The 17,500-nt window shown below is 46.8% G+C and overlaps 1 protein-coding gene across 1 annotated transcript in view; it reads left to right on the top strand.

Annotated features, from left to right (window-relative positions):
- The window catches only part of ptprfa (protein tyrosine phosphatase receptor type Fa), a 228,601-nt gene that overhangs the window by 114,115 nt on the left and 96,986 nt on the right, over positions 1 to 17,500 (top strand). The window contains 2 exon segments of the mRNA XM_080832228.1: positions 9,765 to 9,953; positions 16,431 to 16,541. Coding sequence (XP_080688354.1) covers positions 9,765 to 9,953; positions 16,431 to 16,541 — 300 coding nt within the window.

The raw sequence follows: 17,500 nt of genomic DNA, 5'->3' as shown, positions 1-17,500 counted from the left end.
TCTCTTCAGCGCTGAAAGAAGCGTTCTTCAAAGGACTCCAGTAGCCTGCGCTGTGTGAGCGTATTGACTCAACCTTGATGTGATGCTACACACTGGTAATGTTTAGAGTGATTTGAGGAGTGTATTGAGCGTTTATTCATAAAGAAGACGTACGTTCTGTATCATCACATCAGTCAGGTCCCGCAGATCCGCTCGAGCCCACGCTGTTGGGCCAGCTGGGGGAGACACGGGTGTGAGTCGTTTGCTCAATCCTCCCCGGAAAACTGGGGCCATTTGTAAAGGTGCATTAGTGTGTTGTACTGCAGGCATCCTCCAGGGCTCTGGGGTGACTTATGGAGTTAGTTTGCAGAGTGAGTGTGGTGCCAGACCCTCTGATTAACACAGAGAGGGGGGGAGTGTGTGTCCCACACACTCACAGGGGTTCTCTCTGTGTGTGTGTGTGTGTGTGTGTGTGTGTGTGTGTGTGTGTGTGTGTGTGTGTGTGTGTGTGTGTGTGTGTGTGTGTGTGTGTGAGTGTGAGAGAGTGAGTGAGTGAGTGAGTGAAACTCCTGCAACTCCGAGATTCCAGCCACAGCTATCTGCCATCTCTGCCTTCTGTTTATCTCTCCCCAGACCAGCCTTGCACAGGCCTCCAAGGCTGTACACACAAAACATACACACAGAGAGATAGAGACAGACATACACATACACACGTGTGTACACACATACAAACACACACACACACACACACACTCACAAACCCACAGGGATGCTGAAGCCTGATAAAGAAGCAATTAAAGCTGCTGGATTTATTCCTTTAATAATAACAGCTTATTTACCCCCTGAAAGCCCTCCTTCTCCATGTTCAGCTCAGTTCCTGTGACATTGAGAAAAGTCATTTCTTTTTCTGAAAATTCAGTTATGATTATTTATTGAAGTTTTTTGTTTATTTATCGCAGGGTCGCTCATATATAGATGTGCTTGTTTGTTACCGACCCCCCCCCCTCACTGATACCCTCTACCTGACTCAGACAGAGTCTCGGCTCCCCAGTGAAGCCAAGTCTGTTGCCCACTGATGGCTGTCTGGCAGTTAGCTTGTCTGCCCGGCCATTTGAGACTGCTCTTTGGAAGAGACAGCACAACGATGAAAGCAATGTTGAAATACTACCTGTAAGGCTGAGAGAGGCTGCTTGGTGTGTGTGTGTGTGTGTGTGTGTGTGTGTGTGTGTGTGTGTGTGTGTGTGTGTGTGTGTGTGTGTGTGTGTGTGTGTGTGTGTGTGTGTGTGTGTGTGTGTGTGTGTGTGTGTGTGTGTGTGTGTGTGTGTGTGTGTGTGTGTGTGTGTGTGTGTCTGACTGCAATTGTTTTTCTGTGTGGATCTGTCTGTCTCTTCCTCTCTCTCTGTCTCTGTTTGTGTGTGTGTGGTTGCACATGTACATATACATATTGTTTTGTATGTGCATAATGTATGTTTATAGGAGTATGACTGTAGAACAAGCTGGACCCCCTGTCACCCAGTGTCTATGCTGGAGATCCAGCTGCTGAAATGGGAGTCAGATTACTGTTACTGTGCAGCCATTTTCTTTATTACAGTGCATGAAATGCCCTGTATTGTTATTCCTAGGCTTCTTCTTCTTCTTCTTCTTATTCTTGTTACCTTTTTCTGCGATTAATTCAGCTCGAACCGCTTAACTTAGAAACTTCGTTCAAACTTTGTCACGTAGGTCTTGTAAAGGACACTTATGCTATGTATTTTTCACTTTTCTAAACTTTATACTTTTTAAAATATTAAAAAAAAACAAATATGAATTTCTCCCATTGACTTACATTGGGCCATTATGACATCATAATAGGGTCTTTAAACTGGCTTGCACCTGTGCTTCACTGACACCTGCGCCAAATCCAAGGAACCTCCTCTCTCTGTCCCTCTCAATTTAACCGTAACTAGGAACATTAAGACACCTTCCATTCTCTACTTTTTTTTTCACTCCATCTCTCCATCTTTCTCTCTATCACTCTCAGTCTACTTTCTCTCACACTCAATCTATCTTCTTCACTCCATTTTTGTCTCCTTTTTTCAATATTTTCACTCTCTCTTTATTCAGGGCCACTCTTGTTCACTCTTCTTTCCTTCTTCCACTCTTCTTGCCTTTCTTCTTTCCTTCTTTCACTCTTCTTTCCTTCTTCCACTCTTCTTCCCTTCTTCACTCTTCTTTTTTCCTTCTTCCACTCTTTCCTTCTTCCATTCTTCTTTCCTTCTTTTACTCTTCTGTTCTTTCTTCTTTCCTTTTTTCTTTCCTTCTTCCACTCTTCTTTCCTTTCTTCTTTCCTTCTTTCACTCTTCTTTCTTTTCTTCTTCCTTTCTTAACTTTTGCATTTCATGCACTGGTATTTCCTTCAGGAAATGCATTTTCTAGTTTAAATTGTATCTTTATTGAGGCCAACATGTTTGAAACATCGTAGAATACTTTTCCTTTTACATAATTTCGCTTATGATTTACAGGTGCCTGATATAAAGGAAAAACAAAACACAATAAAAAGGAAAGAAAACCAAATACAAAAATATAACTACAAGTATTTTTCATCTTCTCTCATATCAATATCCGTTTTCTTTTCAGGACCATTTTTGTGCATCCATTTTCACCAGAGAGACACAGAGAGAGAGGAAGAAAGTGCTATTGCGCTAGCATTGCCTGCAAAGTGATAAGCGCTAGCCGATGAGTAAACTCTGCTGACTTATGTAAACCTCCAGAGAGCTGTCTTCAAAGGCTTCGGTTCAAACAGCAGCTATTAAAGGCTTATTAGGAACCATGATGCTTTAGTGTGAGAGAGAGTGTGTGTGTGTGTGTGTGTGTGTGTGTGTGTGTGTGTGTGTGTGTGTGTGTGTGTGACTGAGTGTGTAAGAGAAAGAGCAATTGTGTTTGTGTGACTGGGTGTGTAAGAGATAGGGCAAGGGAAGGAAAGAGAGAATGAAAGGGGGGTAGGGGTGAGGTTGTGGGAGGTGAGGGAAAGAATTAGCAATGCAAATAAATTCTGCTAACTAATTATCCTTGATGAAAACAAGTGAAGGTCGGAAGCTTGTCGGTGGTTTGGCGGGAAAGTGTTTTGCGTGGCAGCTGGGGGGAGGGGGGTGAGGGTTGGAGGGGGGGACGAGAGGGGCAAGGCGTAGGGGCCACCATGTCCTCTGTAAAAATACCCCCACCCCTACACTCCAAGGGCAGAGGGATGTGCGTGGCGACGCACATCGCCCACCCGCTCTCTCGCCACCCAATTACGGTGTGACGGCCTCCGTGACAGGCCGTGCCACAGCCAGACTCGGCGGCGGCCTTGGCTGCGAAGATTACGGAGAAGCGCCGCGCTAACAGCCACGATGCTTCCCCGATAAAAATAGGCTGTTGCTCGACACAACGCTACGCTGTTGTCAGCTGCGTTCCCCCTCTCTTTTTTTATGTCGCTCAAACCATCAATTGCTGTGAGATATCAGGGTCACCTCAGTATGTCTGAGAGATTGGTTTATTTGTGGCGTGCTGTAGGTGATGTCTTGGCTCGTTCAATACTCCCCCGAAACACATCGAAGGACAACCAGCTCAGAAAACTGAGGAGACCAGTCATGTATTTTTTGCTCTCTTCTTTCATCTAGAAAAACAGAACTTTACCTTATTCACTTTGGGGTAGTGATTTGACTTGGAAAAAAAAACGTTCCATGAAAAGGCTCAACATACATTTTTTTTTTTTTTAAACTGTTAGCGACTGTACAGACGGTTTGGCATTGAGCAATATATCTCAATTACCTAATTTTCTCGTATTTCTCTGGTTTAAACCGAATTGTAGATGATAGGAGGATGGTTGGTTCACAGCATTGTTCCAGCATTAATAAGGAAGCATCTTCCCCTCCACATCTCGTCTCGTGTTCCTATAGTTGGCTTTGTTGCCGACCTGCGTCTTGTTTCAATACCCATCAGCCCCTGCCGATCTCGCTCCCCTCCTTTGACATAAACTAACCGAGGCTCTTATAATTTGCCAAGGAGAAAGATCTTATTAAGAGCAGACAATTCCCTCTGCGGTGTTTTGGCATTTCCTTGATTAAAGAGGAGGTGTGTGTGTGAGCGAGAGAGAGAGAGAGAGAGAGAGAAGGGGATATGGAGGCACTGAGGAAATGTCACTGGAGGCAGAGGTTAATTCTCTTTTGGTGATGGAGCTCCAAGGCTTCTTTCCCTGTGGCCACATCACTGACAGAACAGAACAGAACACAACCAGTATCCCAGCGATAGCCAGCTGCTGATTCTAGAACAGTTCTGGCCCTGATGCGACCGGGATCCGCCCCAACATCAACTGCCATCTGGATTGGCATTGATTAAATCCGTGTTTGCCGGAGGTGAAAAGCTGGGCCGCCGCATGGAAAGCTAGTGCTCTCCTGCGGGCTGCCCCGGTTGATAAGTGGACATGGACAACCTGCCAGAATAAAACTATACTTAAGTGCCAGCAAAAATACCATTAAGCAGCATGTGGGGACGTGCTCCACTCCCCCCTCCTCCTGTCCATGACGAAGCAGGCTCCGTGTGCCACGGAAGGAGCCCTCGCTCGGCACTGTGTGTGTGTGTGTGTGTGTGTGTGTGTGTGTGTGTGTGTGTGTGTGTGTGTGTGTGTGTGTGTGTGTGTGTGTGTGTGTGTGTGTGTGTGTGTGTGTGTGTGTGTGTGTGTGTGTGTGTGTGTGTGCGCCACGGAAGGAGCCCTCGCTCGGTTTAGCCTCTTCATGACTCGCTTGCATAATATGAATATTGCAGATTTGTTTGGCTTCTCCGTGGGGGAACGCCGGTCAAGGCTGTGCCTTCTCTCTCTCTCTCTTTTTCTCTCTTTTCTCTCTTTTTCTCTCTCTCTCTCTCTTTTTCTCTCTCTCTCTCTCTCTCTCTTTTTCTCTCTCTCACTTTCTCTCCCTCTCTCTATCTTTCTCTAAACGGAGCTCTTCAGTGGAACCGTGGGAAGGGAGCGCTTTCGTCGTCGTCCCAGTTTTTTTCTTCCCCCTGCCATCCGTTCATGTCCCAAATATGTCCTCTCCACCGCTGATTCCATGGGAAAATCCAGAGCGGTAATTGATATGCACCTGAATTCCTGAGGCTGACCTGTCAATCCGTATGCTATGGAAAGTTAAGATGTGTAAAGCTGCTAGGGTGCGTGGGAGGAATGGTGGGTGTGTGTGTGTGTGTGTGTGTGTGTGTGTGGGGGGGGGGGGTCAGGGGCGTCTGAATTTGAGAAGGCAGAGAGAGAGAAGGAGAGGGAAAGAGCTTGAAGTAGAAGGAACGAGGGAGGAAGAGAGAGAGAGAGCGAGATCTTTAGCCCCTTAACCTTTTCAATACACACGCCTGCAGAGCAACACCAAACGTTCACACGGGGGGGACAGCTCCGCCGACGCTGCTCTTTGGCCTGTGTCCAATTCGGAGGTTAGCTCCACAACATAGGGGAGCTGCAATCAACGCACTGGACTGGCAGCCAATGCCAGTAATGGAGCAAATTGTCCAGTGGCTCACACCAAGAGGTCCGAGGGGGTTCAAGTGTACATCTGACATGATTGCACAGTTGCAAGTCTCCTTTTTCAAAAGAAAAGGGGGAAAAAAAGCTCCTCTGACTGCCAGTGGCGAGAGGCTGTTGTTTGACACCAGGACGTTATTATTTGCTCCAACACTGAGCATTAAAAGCCTTGACACAGCATGAAAGAAGAAAAGGGGAAAATGAAATGAAAAGAAAATGAACTACCACACGCATGTGAATAGGAGAAGCACGGTAGAAGAAGCACAGCAGTTCACTCTATACTCTGCTCTTGTTGTCGTTTCTCCAGTACACCTGCCAGACGGACCCCAGCACAGCTACAGCAGAGACCTTAGTGTCACAGACACACACACACATATATACACAGACACACACACACACACTAACACACACACACACACACACACACACACACACACACACACACACACACACACACACTGAGGCCTCCCTTCTAGCCCTCGCCTTTGTCCTGGCTGATTATGTTTCCCCCACAGTCTTACGAGGCGACTTCTAAATTACAGCTGGAATGTGTGGCGCAGTTGGAGCCAAACACCTTGTCACGGTCGTGCCTGGAGAACAATAACACCAGTGTGGGGAGGCAGTGTGTGTGTGTGTGTGTGTGTGTGTGTGTGTGTGTGTGTGTGCGCACACTGCATGCCCTGAGCATCACGTCGCCACGGCGAGCTATGACAAGGAGGTCAGGCAGACAGACAGACAGAGAGAGACAGAGAGACCGCCTATCACACTTGCCGCTCTTCATTTAGCCTCTGTTACAAACTGTCACCCAAAGTGGCGAAAACACACACACACACACACACAGTGTACGCATATGCACGCACACACATACCATTTGGGACTGTCATTGCACTATATAGTTCTTTTGTTTTATCAAGGTGTATGTGTTGTAAACAAGCTGTAGTTTAGGTAACCAACAAAAAAAAATTGCACCTGGTTAATGCTTTGAGACCTTTTTTTTTCCTGTAAGGCGTTTGCACCACAGACTCAGTCAGTCAGTTAGTTAGTTTTTGGTCTCCCTCCAGATGAAAGAGAATGCTGGAGCAGATGAGCATTTGAATTCTCAGTTAGGACAGACGGAGTGTCGGCCGACAGAAACACGGCTGCTGCCGCAGTTCCTTCCTCCCTCTCCTGGGTTGCCGTGACTACTCCATGCTCCCCCCACCCCCGCCCCCGTCGTTCTCTTAAGCGCTGTGTCGCCGGGCAGGAGTGACAGGTGCACACAGACAGGACGTGTCGGTGCGCTGTCGTTTTCTCTCGACGCAAATACCTCCTGACTGACGGGCCGTCACCTCTGTTACCATACCGTCGCTCATTGTATGCGGGGATTAGTAAGGAGGGACGAGTAATCCCCCATTGCCGGAATTCCACCGAAGGCCATTGGATACGGTGCTGTTGTTTTTCTCTCTCTGTCATTCCACCGCACCACCCTCCCTCTAAGTGAACCGTAATTCTCTCCGACAGAAACTTAGGAATGCTGTTAATATTGGGATATAGTGTTTACCGTGGGAGCCAGAGATTTGACATCCTTATTCAATGTCAGGCAGACAAAAAACAGCCCAAAAGGAGGTGCTGCATTGTTGTGGGGAAGAAACTGCTAATGAAATCCAAGTTGTGGTTAACTATCGTCACGTCATCTCAGGTGGAATGGGAGGGTGTCAGTTTTCAGACAGGCCTTAAAAGTTTTTCTTCTATATATCTCTCTATCTCTCTATCTCTCTCTCTCTCTCTCTCTCTCTCTCTCTCTCCATCTCCCTGCCTCTGTTGCTCTTTTGCAAACAGAGATATGACATGTTTTCTTCGTTCATCACAACCAACAAAGGGCTTCTAGAAGTGATTGGATGGGCTGCCTTTGAAAGCCCCCTGGGAGTGACACTTACTCGCTTCCCTGGAAATAGGCTCTGCTCACCCAGTCTCTTCTTTGCAGTGGGAGAAAATGGGCTAAGAAGAGTTCCCTCTCCGCGCTCTCTATCTCCATCTCCTCTCTCCTCTCTCTTCTCTCCTAACACTTTTAATCAGTCTTCAAGGTTTTTAGTTTTAAAATATTTCAGTGCAGACACAATGCTACCTTTTTTCCCCTTCAAAAAGAGCAGTATGTTCCGTGGCAGTTCCATTTGAATATTTTAGAATATTTCAACCTCTTCTGCCTCAGCGAAAGTCACTGTATTAAATTCACTTTCCCCGTAATAATATATACTTAAGATCTATCAGGCGATTGAGTTTCTTTAAATGCTAATGACGCCTCCACTGGCAGCACTTAGGTTTGTGTACTCTTGGCACCCCTGACGCCCGCCAGCTCTCAGCCTCTCACTCTGTGTTGCGCCTAAGTTTATTCCAAATGAGTTTGGCAAACTGGCGGCTACCGCAGTGGGAATGGTGTTGACTGTCCAATTATCACATTTTTCCCTCTCATTCTCCCCCTTTACGTTCCACACTCTCTCTCTCTCTCTCTGTATGTGCTCTACTCCCTTGCTGCCACGGCCTGCGTCTGGGTTCTTTTCATCCCTTGCACTCTCGTCCGACCCAAGGCTGTGTGGCGGAGTGTGTTAGTGAGAACGTGCTTGCGGATCTCCCAGTAGACACCATTACAACATCTCAGCCTGTGTCTTGTCACAAAACTCACAAAAAAAGTACACTAAAGACTTTTACCCAGTAAAGACACTGTCTTGCCTGCCGTGTTGTGTCCCTGCACCCCGCGGCCCTTACCCCCTTCCTTGACGATGGCCGTCCCTAACAGTGAGCTAAAACAACAACACAAGGAGGAGGGCCCTCGCTCCTGCTCACGCTCTCGGGATGAGAGAGGCGAACAGGCTGTTCCAACTTAATCCGCATCCAGGGGAGAGGCTTTTCAAAGGCGCAGGTATTTTTTCTGTGCAGGAGCCAGGACTGCTACTCAGCCCTTCCCTGGAGTCCCTGTGAGTTCATTTGTGGCCCTCGCAGTGGGAACCTCCCTCCCCCCTCTCTGCCTTCTCAAAGCAAAGCTCTTTATTAGAGGGTTTCCCAGCCCTGCTCTGTATTTTTCTTTTGCCACAACCTACTCAGTTCCCACTAGAGACACTGAATACATCACAGGCCGAAACTCACGCCTTCTCTGTTCTGGTTCTGTTTTTTTTTTTTTAAAGGGCTTCCCTTTCCCTTGTAATGATCAAAACTATGGTAGGAATATATTAGTATTATTTCTCACTTAAGCTGTAAAGGAATTTTGTATCACTAATAATACTAAAGACCTAATTTAAGCCTGAGACTCTGAGGCATCACAAGGCTGTTTTTCCATCTTATTTTTCCCGGCGGTAGGATCAGTTTGCCAGTGTGGGAACACTGTCTCAGACCTCCCCATTCTCTGGGAGTTAAACGACTTTCCACCTGGTTGCTTCTTGGCCTCAATTTTCTCTTTCTTTTATTCCATGTACCGCACTGCCTTCATCTCCACAATTCTGTCTGTCTTTTCTTTTCTTTTCACAGTCTTTCACCCAGGGGGTTGGTAGTGGTAACGGTGATTAGGGGAGGAGGGAAGGGGAAGGGGGTTTTGCAATAGTGGGAATGCATGAAATGAAATTCTTGGACATTGATTTTTTTTCTCATGTTTTATTCTTAATTTGGCAGAGCTGGTGTTTGACCACTCTTAGCCTTTTCAGATTATCTGAGCTGGAGAGTGCCTGTCTTCATGCGGAGAGCAGAACGCTACGGTGGAAAAGAACAGCGTCTCCCGCTCTCTCTCTCTCTCTCGCTCACGCAGAGCCGTGACAAGAAATACCATAGGCAGATTAGTCTCGCCCCGGCCCAGCGATATTTACATTACGACAGAATTTCACACCGCTAAAAAGGGGACCACCTTTCTGTCTCCTGCTGGAGCATGGCAGAGAGAACAGATGAATTCGCACACTGAAGAGGGGAAAAAAAGGACCTCAGGGTGGTCTTATGTGGCCAGAATTTGGGGATGTGTGGGGGAATGGGGTTGGGGGGTGAGGTCAGAAGGGGGGAAGGGGTCAGGTCCTGCGAAGGCATCCATTGCCTGGCTGATGTCTTACTCTTTGCCCAGCCTGTACAGCTGTCCCCGTCCATGTTAAAACTCTGAAGCCTTCTCACCACCACCACCCCCTCCTCACTCGCTTACTCACTCCCCCCCCCCCCCCCCCCCCTCTCTTTCCCCTCCGCTGAGGACCAGATTCCACATGGCTTTCCCTCTCACTCACTCCCCCCCTCTCTCTCTCCTTTCCTTCCGCAGAGGACCAGATTCCACATGGCTTTCCCACCATTGACATGGGCCCCCAGCTGAAGGTGGTGGAGAGGACCCGCACGGCCACCATGTTGTGCGCCGCCAGCGGCAACCCCGACCCGGAGATCACCTGGTTCAAGGACTTCCTGCCCGTGGACATCAACGGCAGCAGCGGCCGCATCAAGCAGCTCCGCTCAGGTAAAGACAATTGTGTCCAATGCACGCCTGCGCAGAAGCCAATGGTGTATACGTATGCCCAAGTTAAAACTTCAATTGTCTCCAATGAACGCCCGCGCAGAAACCACACGAGTATACGTATGCCCACGTTAATACTTCAATTGTGTCCAATGAACGCCCACGCAGAAGCCACACGAGTATACATATGCCCACGTTAATACTTCAACTCTGAAGTGCGACAATGGAAACAGCATCAATTTATTTAAAGTCACACTGCATCCAGTAAACACAAAATTAAAAATCCAGTTTGCAGCACGCCACATATAGTTTGCCTGATTAAGGTAGACTTCAAAGAAACTCAATGATTGATCATTCTCAAAGCTACAGTGATAACCAGCGGAGAGTGGGCGCCTGCAGTCTTTTCTTCACCAAGAAGCTTTTGTGACAGAGATTGATCAGACAACACTCACACACACACACACACACACACACACACACACACACACACACACACACACACACACACACACACACTCACACTTAGTCATATTGTCAGTTGAGCATTGGGTTTTCTTGCTGTGTAATTCCAGCTAAATCATTGACAGTGTGGCCATGTGTTGATTTCTGGACCCATTTTGAAGGCTTCAAGGTTCACACAGTAGCTGCTAGAGATGTTTTCTGCCATCAACAAACTCTAATTTCTTTATACTCTCACAAACAATAAGGGGGGGGGGGGGGGATTGCATATGCATCTCCCTTTTTGGCTCGATTGCTTTCACAGCCTGAGCTGATTTTGTGTGGGAATATTTGATGCACCTCTAAAGCCTCTCAGGTGCATACCGTGATTCGTTTTAACAAAGCAACAAGCTACAGCGAGCCGAGGCCGAGGAGGAGGCCTGGCGTCCCCAAATACAACGGATCCTGAGTGAAGACTGCTCTCTGGGAGCCATGAAGGAAAGTTAGGGTTAGCGAGGTCGTCCGCTATGCTACTCCGTCCCACTTACAACGCTCAGCCCATTTCCCTTTTTTTTCTCCCCCACCTAAATAGCGGCTCATAAACATTGGTTGGTTCCCCGGGAACTTATCAATGCTGCCGTGGTGAAATAATATCAGGGAGCAGCCAAGCAAGACTACAAAGGAGAGGGGAATATGCGGCAGCACATTTCCACCAGCTGCGGCGTGCCCTTCACATTCCCTCCCCAATTTCCTCTCCGAACAGAGAGAAATGCCACCAGGCGGTCTTCAAGACACCTCCCTCTTTGAAGCTAGCACAGGAGGCTCCTCGCGCCTCCCCCCCACTTTCAACCAAGGCCGTAGGTGAGGACAGATATGCCATGCATTATTAACGTCACGCCATGGCAATTTGTTTCAATTAGACGCCTAGCCTTTTGTCAACTCTTGGCCTAAGCTGCAGTCAGACAGAGATGCACTGATTCCTACTTGGCCTGTCTGTCATCACAAATACAAACTGAGATTGAGCTCAGTGTCAATATAATCACTGGACACCGATGTCATTTATTTGTTGTGATATAATCCATTATTTTGGCCCCCGAGATTAGATTTGCTGTGGAATTATCGTCCAACGAGAGGTGACTCCTTTCCATCAGGAGATGCTAATGGGTCCATTTTTCAATGTATGACCCTTGCTCTCTGCATTCCACAAATACAGAACTCAGTGTCCTCTGCATCAAATAAATCTCAACCCCCCCCCCCCCCCCCCCCTCCCCAGAACATGTCATTGTCTCCCAGTAATTACAGCTCGGCCCCTGTCAAAGCAGCTCCTCTGCCCGGTGCCATCGATCAGCCGGTCGTTTACAATGCAGGCCACACGATAAGCAAACAGAAAGCACTCGCCCCAGGATCTGATAGCAAGGTGGGAGTGGGGGAGAAGCGGATTAATGTCTCTCGACAAACACCTAATCCTGCTCCTCTCTGGTAAACACAGCCAGGCAAACTATACACCTTACAGTACACGGCATGTCACTCCCAGCCCAAAGCTGCTAAACCGGCAGCTCAATACTAAGAGCTCCAGAACAAGCCAGGGCCTACTCGACTGCTACTGTTTTTTTTACACTTTACCAACAGCTAAATGTCAGAAGAAACATTACGTATATGAACAAGCATAATTTTAAACCATTGTAAAACTTGATACTAAGGGCTCCAGAGCAAGCCAGGGCCTACTGGACTGCTACTATTTATTTTTCAACAGCTTTATGTCAGTAGAAACATAACGTATATGAAAAAGCATAATTTAAAACGATTGTTTGTTGTTAGGTTTCCTGTGATTTTATCTTGTCTGCTGTAATAATGGTAGCCAATGTCAATTTACATTAAAATCTTTTGTTTTCCTGCACCGATATACAATGGCCACATCCAATTTATCCAAGATCACGCAAAACCCAGCAAGCATCAGAGTAGCAGATCAAAGGAGAGCCGCCTCTGGCCATAGTGAAAACATAGTAACGAGCGGAGAAGCGTTACTATTTTTCCCAATGGCTCATCACGCTACACTGCTGGGCTTCCAGAACACGGGACCTTAACGCCGACTCTGAGGAGAGAACTCCCTGGCGTCTAAGGTCACGGGGCGATTCTCTCGGACGAGGCCAGCCCTCCTGATGGCTGACAGTGTACACCAAGCCTTTAGTAAGCTGCTGATGACCCTTTCCACACGGGCCACACAGCTTACATTGGCTTCCCCAACTCTTTCTCTCTCTCTTCCCCCTGTATCAACACTCCTCTGCACTCTGTGGCCAGTGGTTGGATTAGTATGCAGATCTAATGCATTTGCATAGTAACCAACAGACTCCACAGTTTGTTGCATATGACCAGATATGCCCACTCTGTCCCCTTTACTAACAACTGAATATGAATATGTGTTTATCGACAACTACCGTTGAATATGTGTATGTGTATATCTATAACTTCTAGATACTTCTACAACTGAATTATTCTGAGTCCCCACTGAGATGTATATTTTTTATTTGCTCTTGTGAAAGCTGAACTGTTCCACACATACTCGAAATGTCACCTGTGTTCAGGGAGAGGAAAGTCTTTAAGCGCTTATCTGCCTTACGATCATCTCTCTGTAATGGTGCTGATGCGGTGTCTCCACGGTGATAGTGAGCGGTGCTGATGCGGTGTCTCCACGCGGCCCCCTCTCCACCACAGTACAGTGATAGCGAGCACTCCGCCTCTGAGTGGGAAGATGGCAGCGCGCAGCCGAACGGCGCGGGTTTCTGTCTGTTGCATCACGCACGTGATTATCATACTTTCCCTCAGCCAAACTGGGGATGAGTTTGAAGGACCACTGTGGTGCAGGCTTTTATTTCCCTGAGCTGACTAAGGCAGGTCCTAAAATATGAGTGGGGCTAGGCCCCTGGTGGATAATAAAGGGTACTCTCGGCTTAGACCAAAGGTAATTCAGCTACAGCTGTTGCCTTGTACCAGCAGGGAACATTTCAAAGTCGGTTATGGAACCCAATAACCCAGGTTAGCGCATTCTCTGGTCCCTGATCAATGGAGTATTTTTGAAATATTAGCTCTCTTTTTCTCTCTCTCTCTCTCTATCTCTGTGTTTCTCTCTGTCACTCTTTCTCTCTTGCCTTTCCCTCTTTCTCAGATGCTTCTTTCTCTTTTGTCTTTGCCTTGTAGTTGCACTGTCACGAGTGATGTGACTTTGTTTTCTGGGGCTTTTTTTTTAATTATAGAGCACATCTTCGACGGTTTAAAAAACAGTCTATCAGAACAAGATTCCTACCTTCTGTTGTTTTTCTCTCTTCAAAATCTATCTTTGCCTCTCTCTCTGTCTCTCTCTCTCTCTCTCTTTTCTCTTTCCTTTGTACTAACTCTTCTCTTTAATCTTATTTGCATTCAAATTACCTCACCAGGTGGTACACCAATCAGAGGTAAGAATGCCGAAAAGCAGGAACTGTCCTCCTACTCATCATTCCTGTCCCTCTCCGCTCACCTGAGTGTCCCCATACCCCACTCTATCGTCCTCTCACCTCTCCTTGTCTCTCGTCTCCTCGTCCCTGACACTGTATCCGCCTCGGTGCATGATCCTCTGTGAGTCTGTCTCGTTGTCTGACTTCCAAAACAACACAAAGACAAACAACAGCAAATCATCAAATAAAGAAGACTAGACAACTCCAGGCATTTGAGTGTACAGGGATAGACTGTCAAATTGTCTAGTTGAGGATACGTTGTTAGAAACAAAACACTTTAATATTTGTCTAACATACTGTTGACCATCAGTATCATCAAAGAGTCTCTACTTCATTGTAAAGCAGTGTAATGGTAATGTGAAGAGCTGAATTGCTGCCTCACACTATAAACAGACAGTGAGCTATTGTAATGCATGGTCTGGACTCTGTCTAGCCAGGCTGAAGTGGGTATTGACTGCAATTCTCTTCACCACATTCAGCGAAAGCACTCAAGGTCCCTGGGATTTCTGGCAACTTCCCGCATCCTGTTAAAAAAAAAAGGAAAAAGAAATTCCACTCTGTGAAAAGGGCTGTGTATTCGGCTGGGTTGTGTATTCTCATTTAGTTACACTGAAATGCTGTAGGAGACAAACGAAGTTGGAGCGCTAGCCAGACTGAGCATCACTGTCACAGCATCTCCATTGGCCTCCGCAGTAAACACGCATAGTGTTCAGGGGAGCTGAACCACCTCATGAAATCATCATAAAAAGAGGCCTAAGACCAAGCTGGGGGAAGATGCCCTGAGATGTTGAGCCAAACTAAAAAAACATAAAAAGAAGACAAATATAAAGATGTTTTTTTTTTGTATTATTATTATTTTTTTAAAGAGATTATAATGAACTCGGGCATCTCCCTCCTGTCAGACATTTCGTTCTTCTCTCTGCGCCCGAAACCCTGAAGGAGAAAGCTAAGACTCTTTGTCAGATTTCTGACACAATGACTTTTGATGTGGATGAAAAAAATCCTCCTCCTCATATCAAGGAAGAAGATTTTCTATCTCTTATAGTGTGTGTATGTGTGTGTGTAAGAGTGTGTGTGAGTGTAAATGTGTATTTGTGTAGGTTGGTGATCTAGGCTTAAAGGTGGTTTACAGTTTTTAGTAAGTGTGCTCGAAAAGTGTCACAAGTACCATAATGTCATTTACTCATAGTTTTTTAATGTCTTTATTTTGATGTTGATCAGCATTGTTCATGTTGTAACATTCATACATAATGCATTTCAGGAGCACTTCTGAAATATATTGCAACTATCTTTTTTTCTATGTGCCTCCTCTCCTCAAATGCATGATACCCGTCACGTTTAGTCAGTCAACAACATTACTGTCAACAGTTGTCAACAACAATGAATTAGAACACAATGTTGCCATTAACTGTCAGTATTAACTGTTCATTCTCAAACCACTCTACGAACGTAATATTACACTTGAAGACTTGTAATGTGTGTTCAGTGTGTGATCAATGTCTTTGAACCTGGGAAAGTAAATAGCAAAGGTAAGTGGTGTCTGTGGGGCTTTCCCTTTTGATTACTAGCACCGCAAGGACAGCCAGGAAAGTGTGTACACAGGTAAACACATCAGGTTTCTTAGGCACTCGTTTGTTTCATCTGCGTTTGATGAATGGCGCATTGACAGGAGAGTAGTGAGTGCCTTCATAGGCGAACAATGGCAGAATTGATTAGTGATTTGCGACCGGTTTATCTGGCCGACATTGGCACCCAGGGCTAATGTTCAGCCATGATCAAGCTGCTGGAGTTATCGGATTTTAATTTCTGCCGTCACGTTAGACTGTCAGGGCTTCCTGGCACTCGTATTGTGTGCCATGTGCCTTTGTTCAACGTCCAGACAAAAATCCATATCCAGGGTGAATGTTAGCGCAATGATTGGGAAAAAGAGTGTGATTCATAGCCCTCTGTAACCGAGTGAGGCTTCTGCAAAACATAGTGCCAAGCTTAAAGAGGAGTTCTCATCAGATGTGGCCCAGCATAGCAGTTTGTTTTTATTCCACGACAAAGTGAAATATTGTTCGATTTATAACAGGCTTTAGTGCAGGCCAGAAATGTAGCGTCTTCCGCATCGTCCTTCACGATGCCAACAGTCGAAAACAACAGCACTTATTCAGTGTCTTCCCAAAGAAGCGAGAGGACAGACCTTGCCTTAGGTTCCCATCGTGTTTTGTGCGATATCAGCAAATACAGCTCAAATGTATTGTTTCCCACTGGTAATGGACTACTTCTCTTTGTGGCTGGCTTTTGTAGATTGTCTCTGAAGTAGATTCTAGTGATCATCTCTCTGCGTTGGTTCAGGAATTCTAGTGCTTACTGGAAGTTCTTTCCTGTGATTTGTTGTGTATGTAAAACTGTGTGTGTGTGTGTGTGTGTGTGTGTGTGTGTGTGTGTGTGTGTGTGTGTGTGTGTCTACGTGCCAGACTCCATGTCGGAGTGAGCTGCGTGCACATACACACACAAACACACACACAAAGTGGAGACGGAGCGTGACGTGATGTCCATCTCTTTGCAGGAGCGTTGCAGATCGAGCACAGCGAGGAATCGGATCAGGGCAAGTACGAGTGCGTGGCCATGAACAGCGCCGGGACGCGATACTCCGCCCCAGCTAATCTCTATGTGCGAGGTAAGACACACACTGCCGCACCTGAGGCCCTCCTCAACGGCCTCTGAACTGCCAAAACACCCTAATCCTGTTTGCAGCTAGCGCCTCAGATCGGAGAGAGTCAACCGAGTCGACAGCTCGCCCACCCACTCACTCACTATCTCTCTTCACATGACTCCACGCTTCACCCGGCTCTCTGCTTTTCGAAAAAACACCTTCCCTGCCCCTCCGAATCACTTCTTCTTTCCACTCAGACTCCTCCTGTGTGTCTCGGATGCTGTTTAGGGCTCATAGGGGTGATGTTGTTTGTTCGCATTAATTCTCAGTGACCCGCCTCTGACTTAACTAAGTGTTTTTGAAGCCTGTGTAATTAATCCTTCTCCTCCACGGCAGCTGGCTCACCTTGTCTCAGGCCAGTTGGAGCGGGAGGGGAGGGGGGAGTTGAGCATGGGGTCAGGCGGAGTTACACCACACTTGTTTTGGGCGAAGCAGAGGGGAGAGAACGACATGTGGAGTCTTGCAATGGAGACAGACACAGGAGGTAGGAGGGAGACACCTGGATGCCTGCTGTCTTGTGAAGAGGGGCGATTTGGAAATCCCCCCCTCTTTCTTTCTATCTCTCTCTCTCTCTCTCCCTCTCTCTCATCCTGTCCTCAGGATGTAGACGATGGGCTAGCATAACAACAACACGGGGCGTTTTTTTCCCCCAGTCGTCCTCCAGGCCTTTTAAGCCTGAAGCCGGAGTTTTTGGTCTTAACAGTTTCAATTAGCTGCCATATCTCAGGTTCTCAAAGGCAACCTCAAAGCTCTCTCTTCAGATTAGATCCTCAGAAGCTCTGTTTCATCCCCTGCTTTAATGTTGGCATGGAAACAAACACCTTCACAGGCCTGTGATCGCAAAGGTTTCTTTACAGAGATGCGTGACAAAAAAAAGTGTCCTAAATTCTTTAAAGCATTGATGATTAATTTAGGATAGATCA

This window comes from Sprattus sprattus (assembly GCF_963457725.1).
Source record: "Sprattus sprattus genome assembly, chromosome: 2".
NCBI classification, from domain to species: domain Eukaryota; kingdom Metazoa; phylum Chordata; class Actinopteri; order Clupeiformes; family Clupeidae; genus Sprattus; species Sprattus sprattus.
The sequence above is the reverse complement of the archived record's forward strand: the minus strand, read 5'-3'. Positions and strand labels throughout refer to the sequence as shown.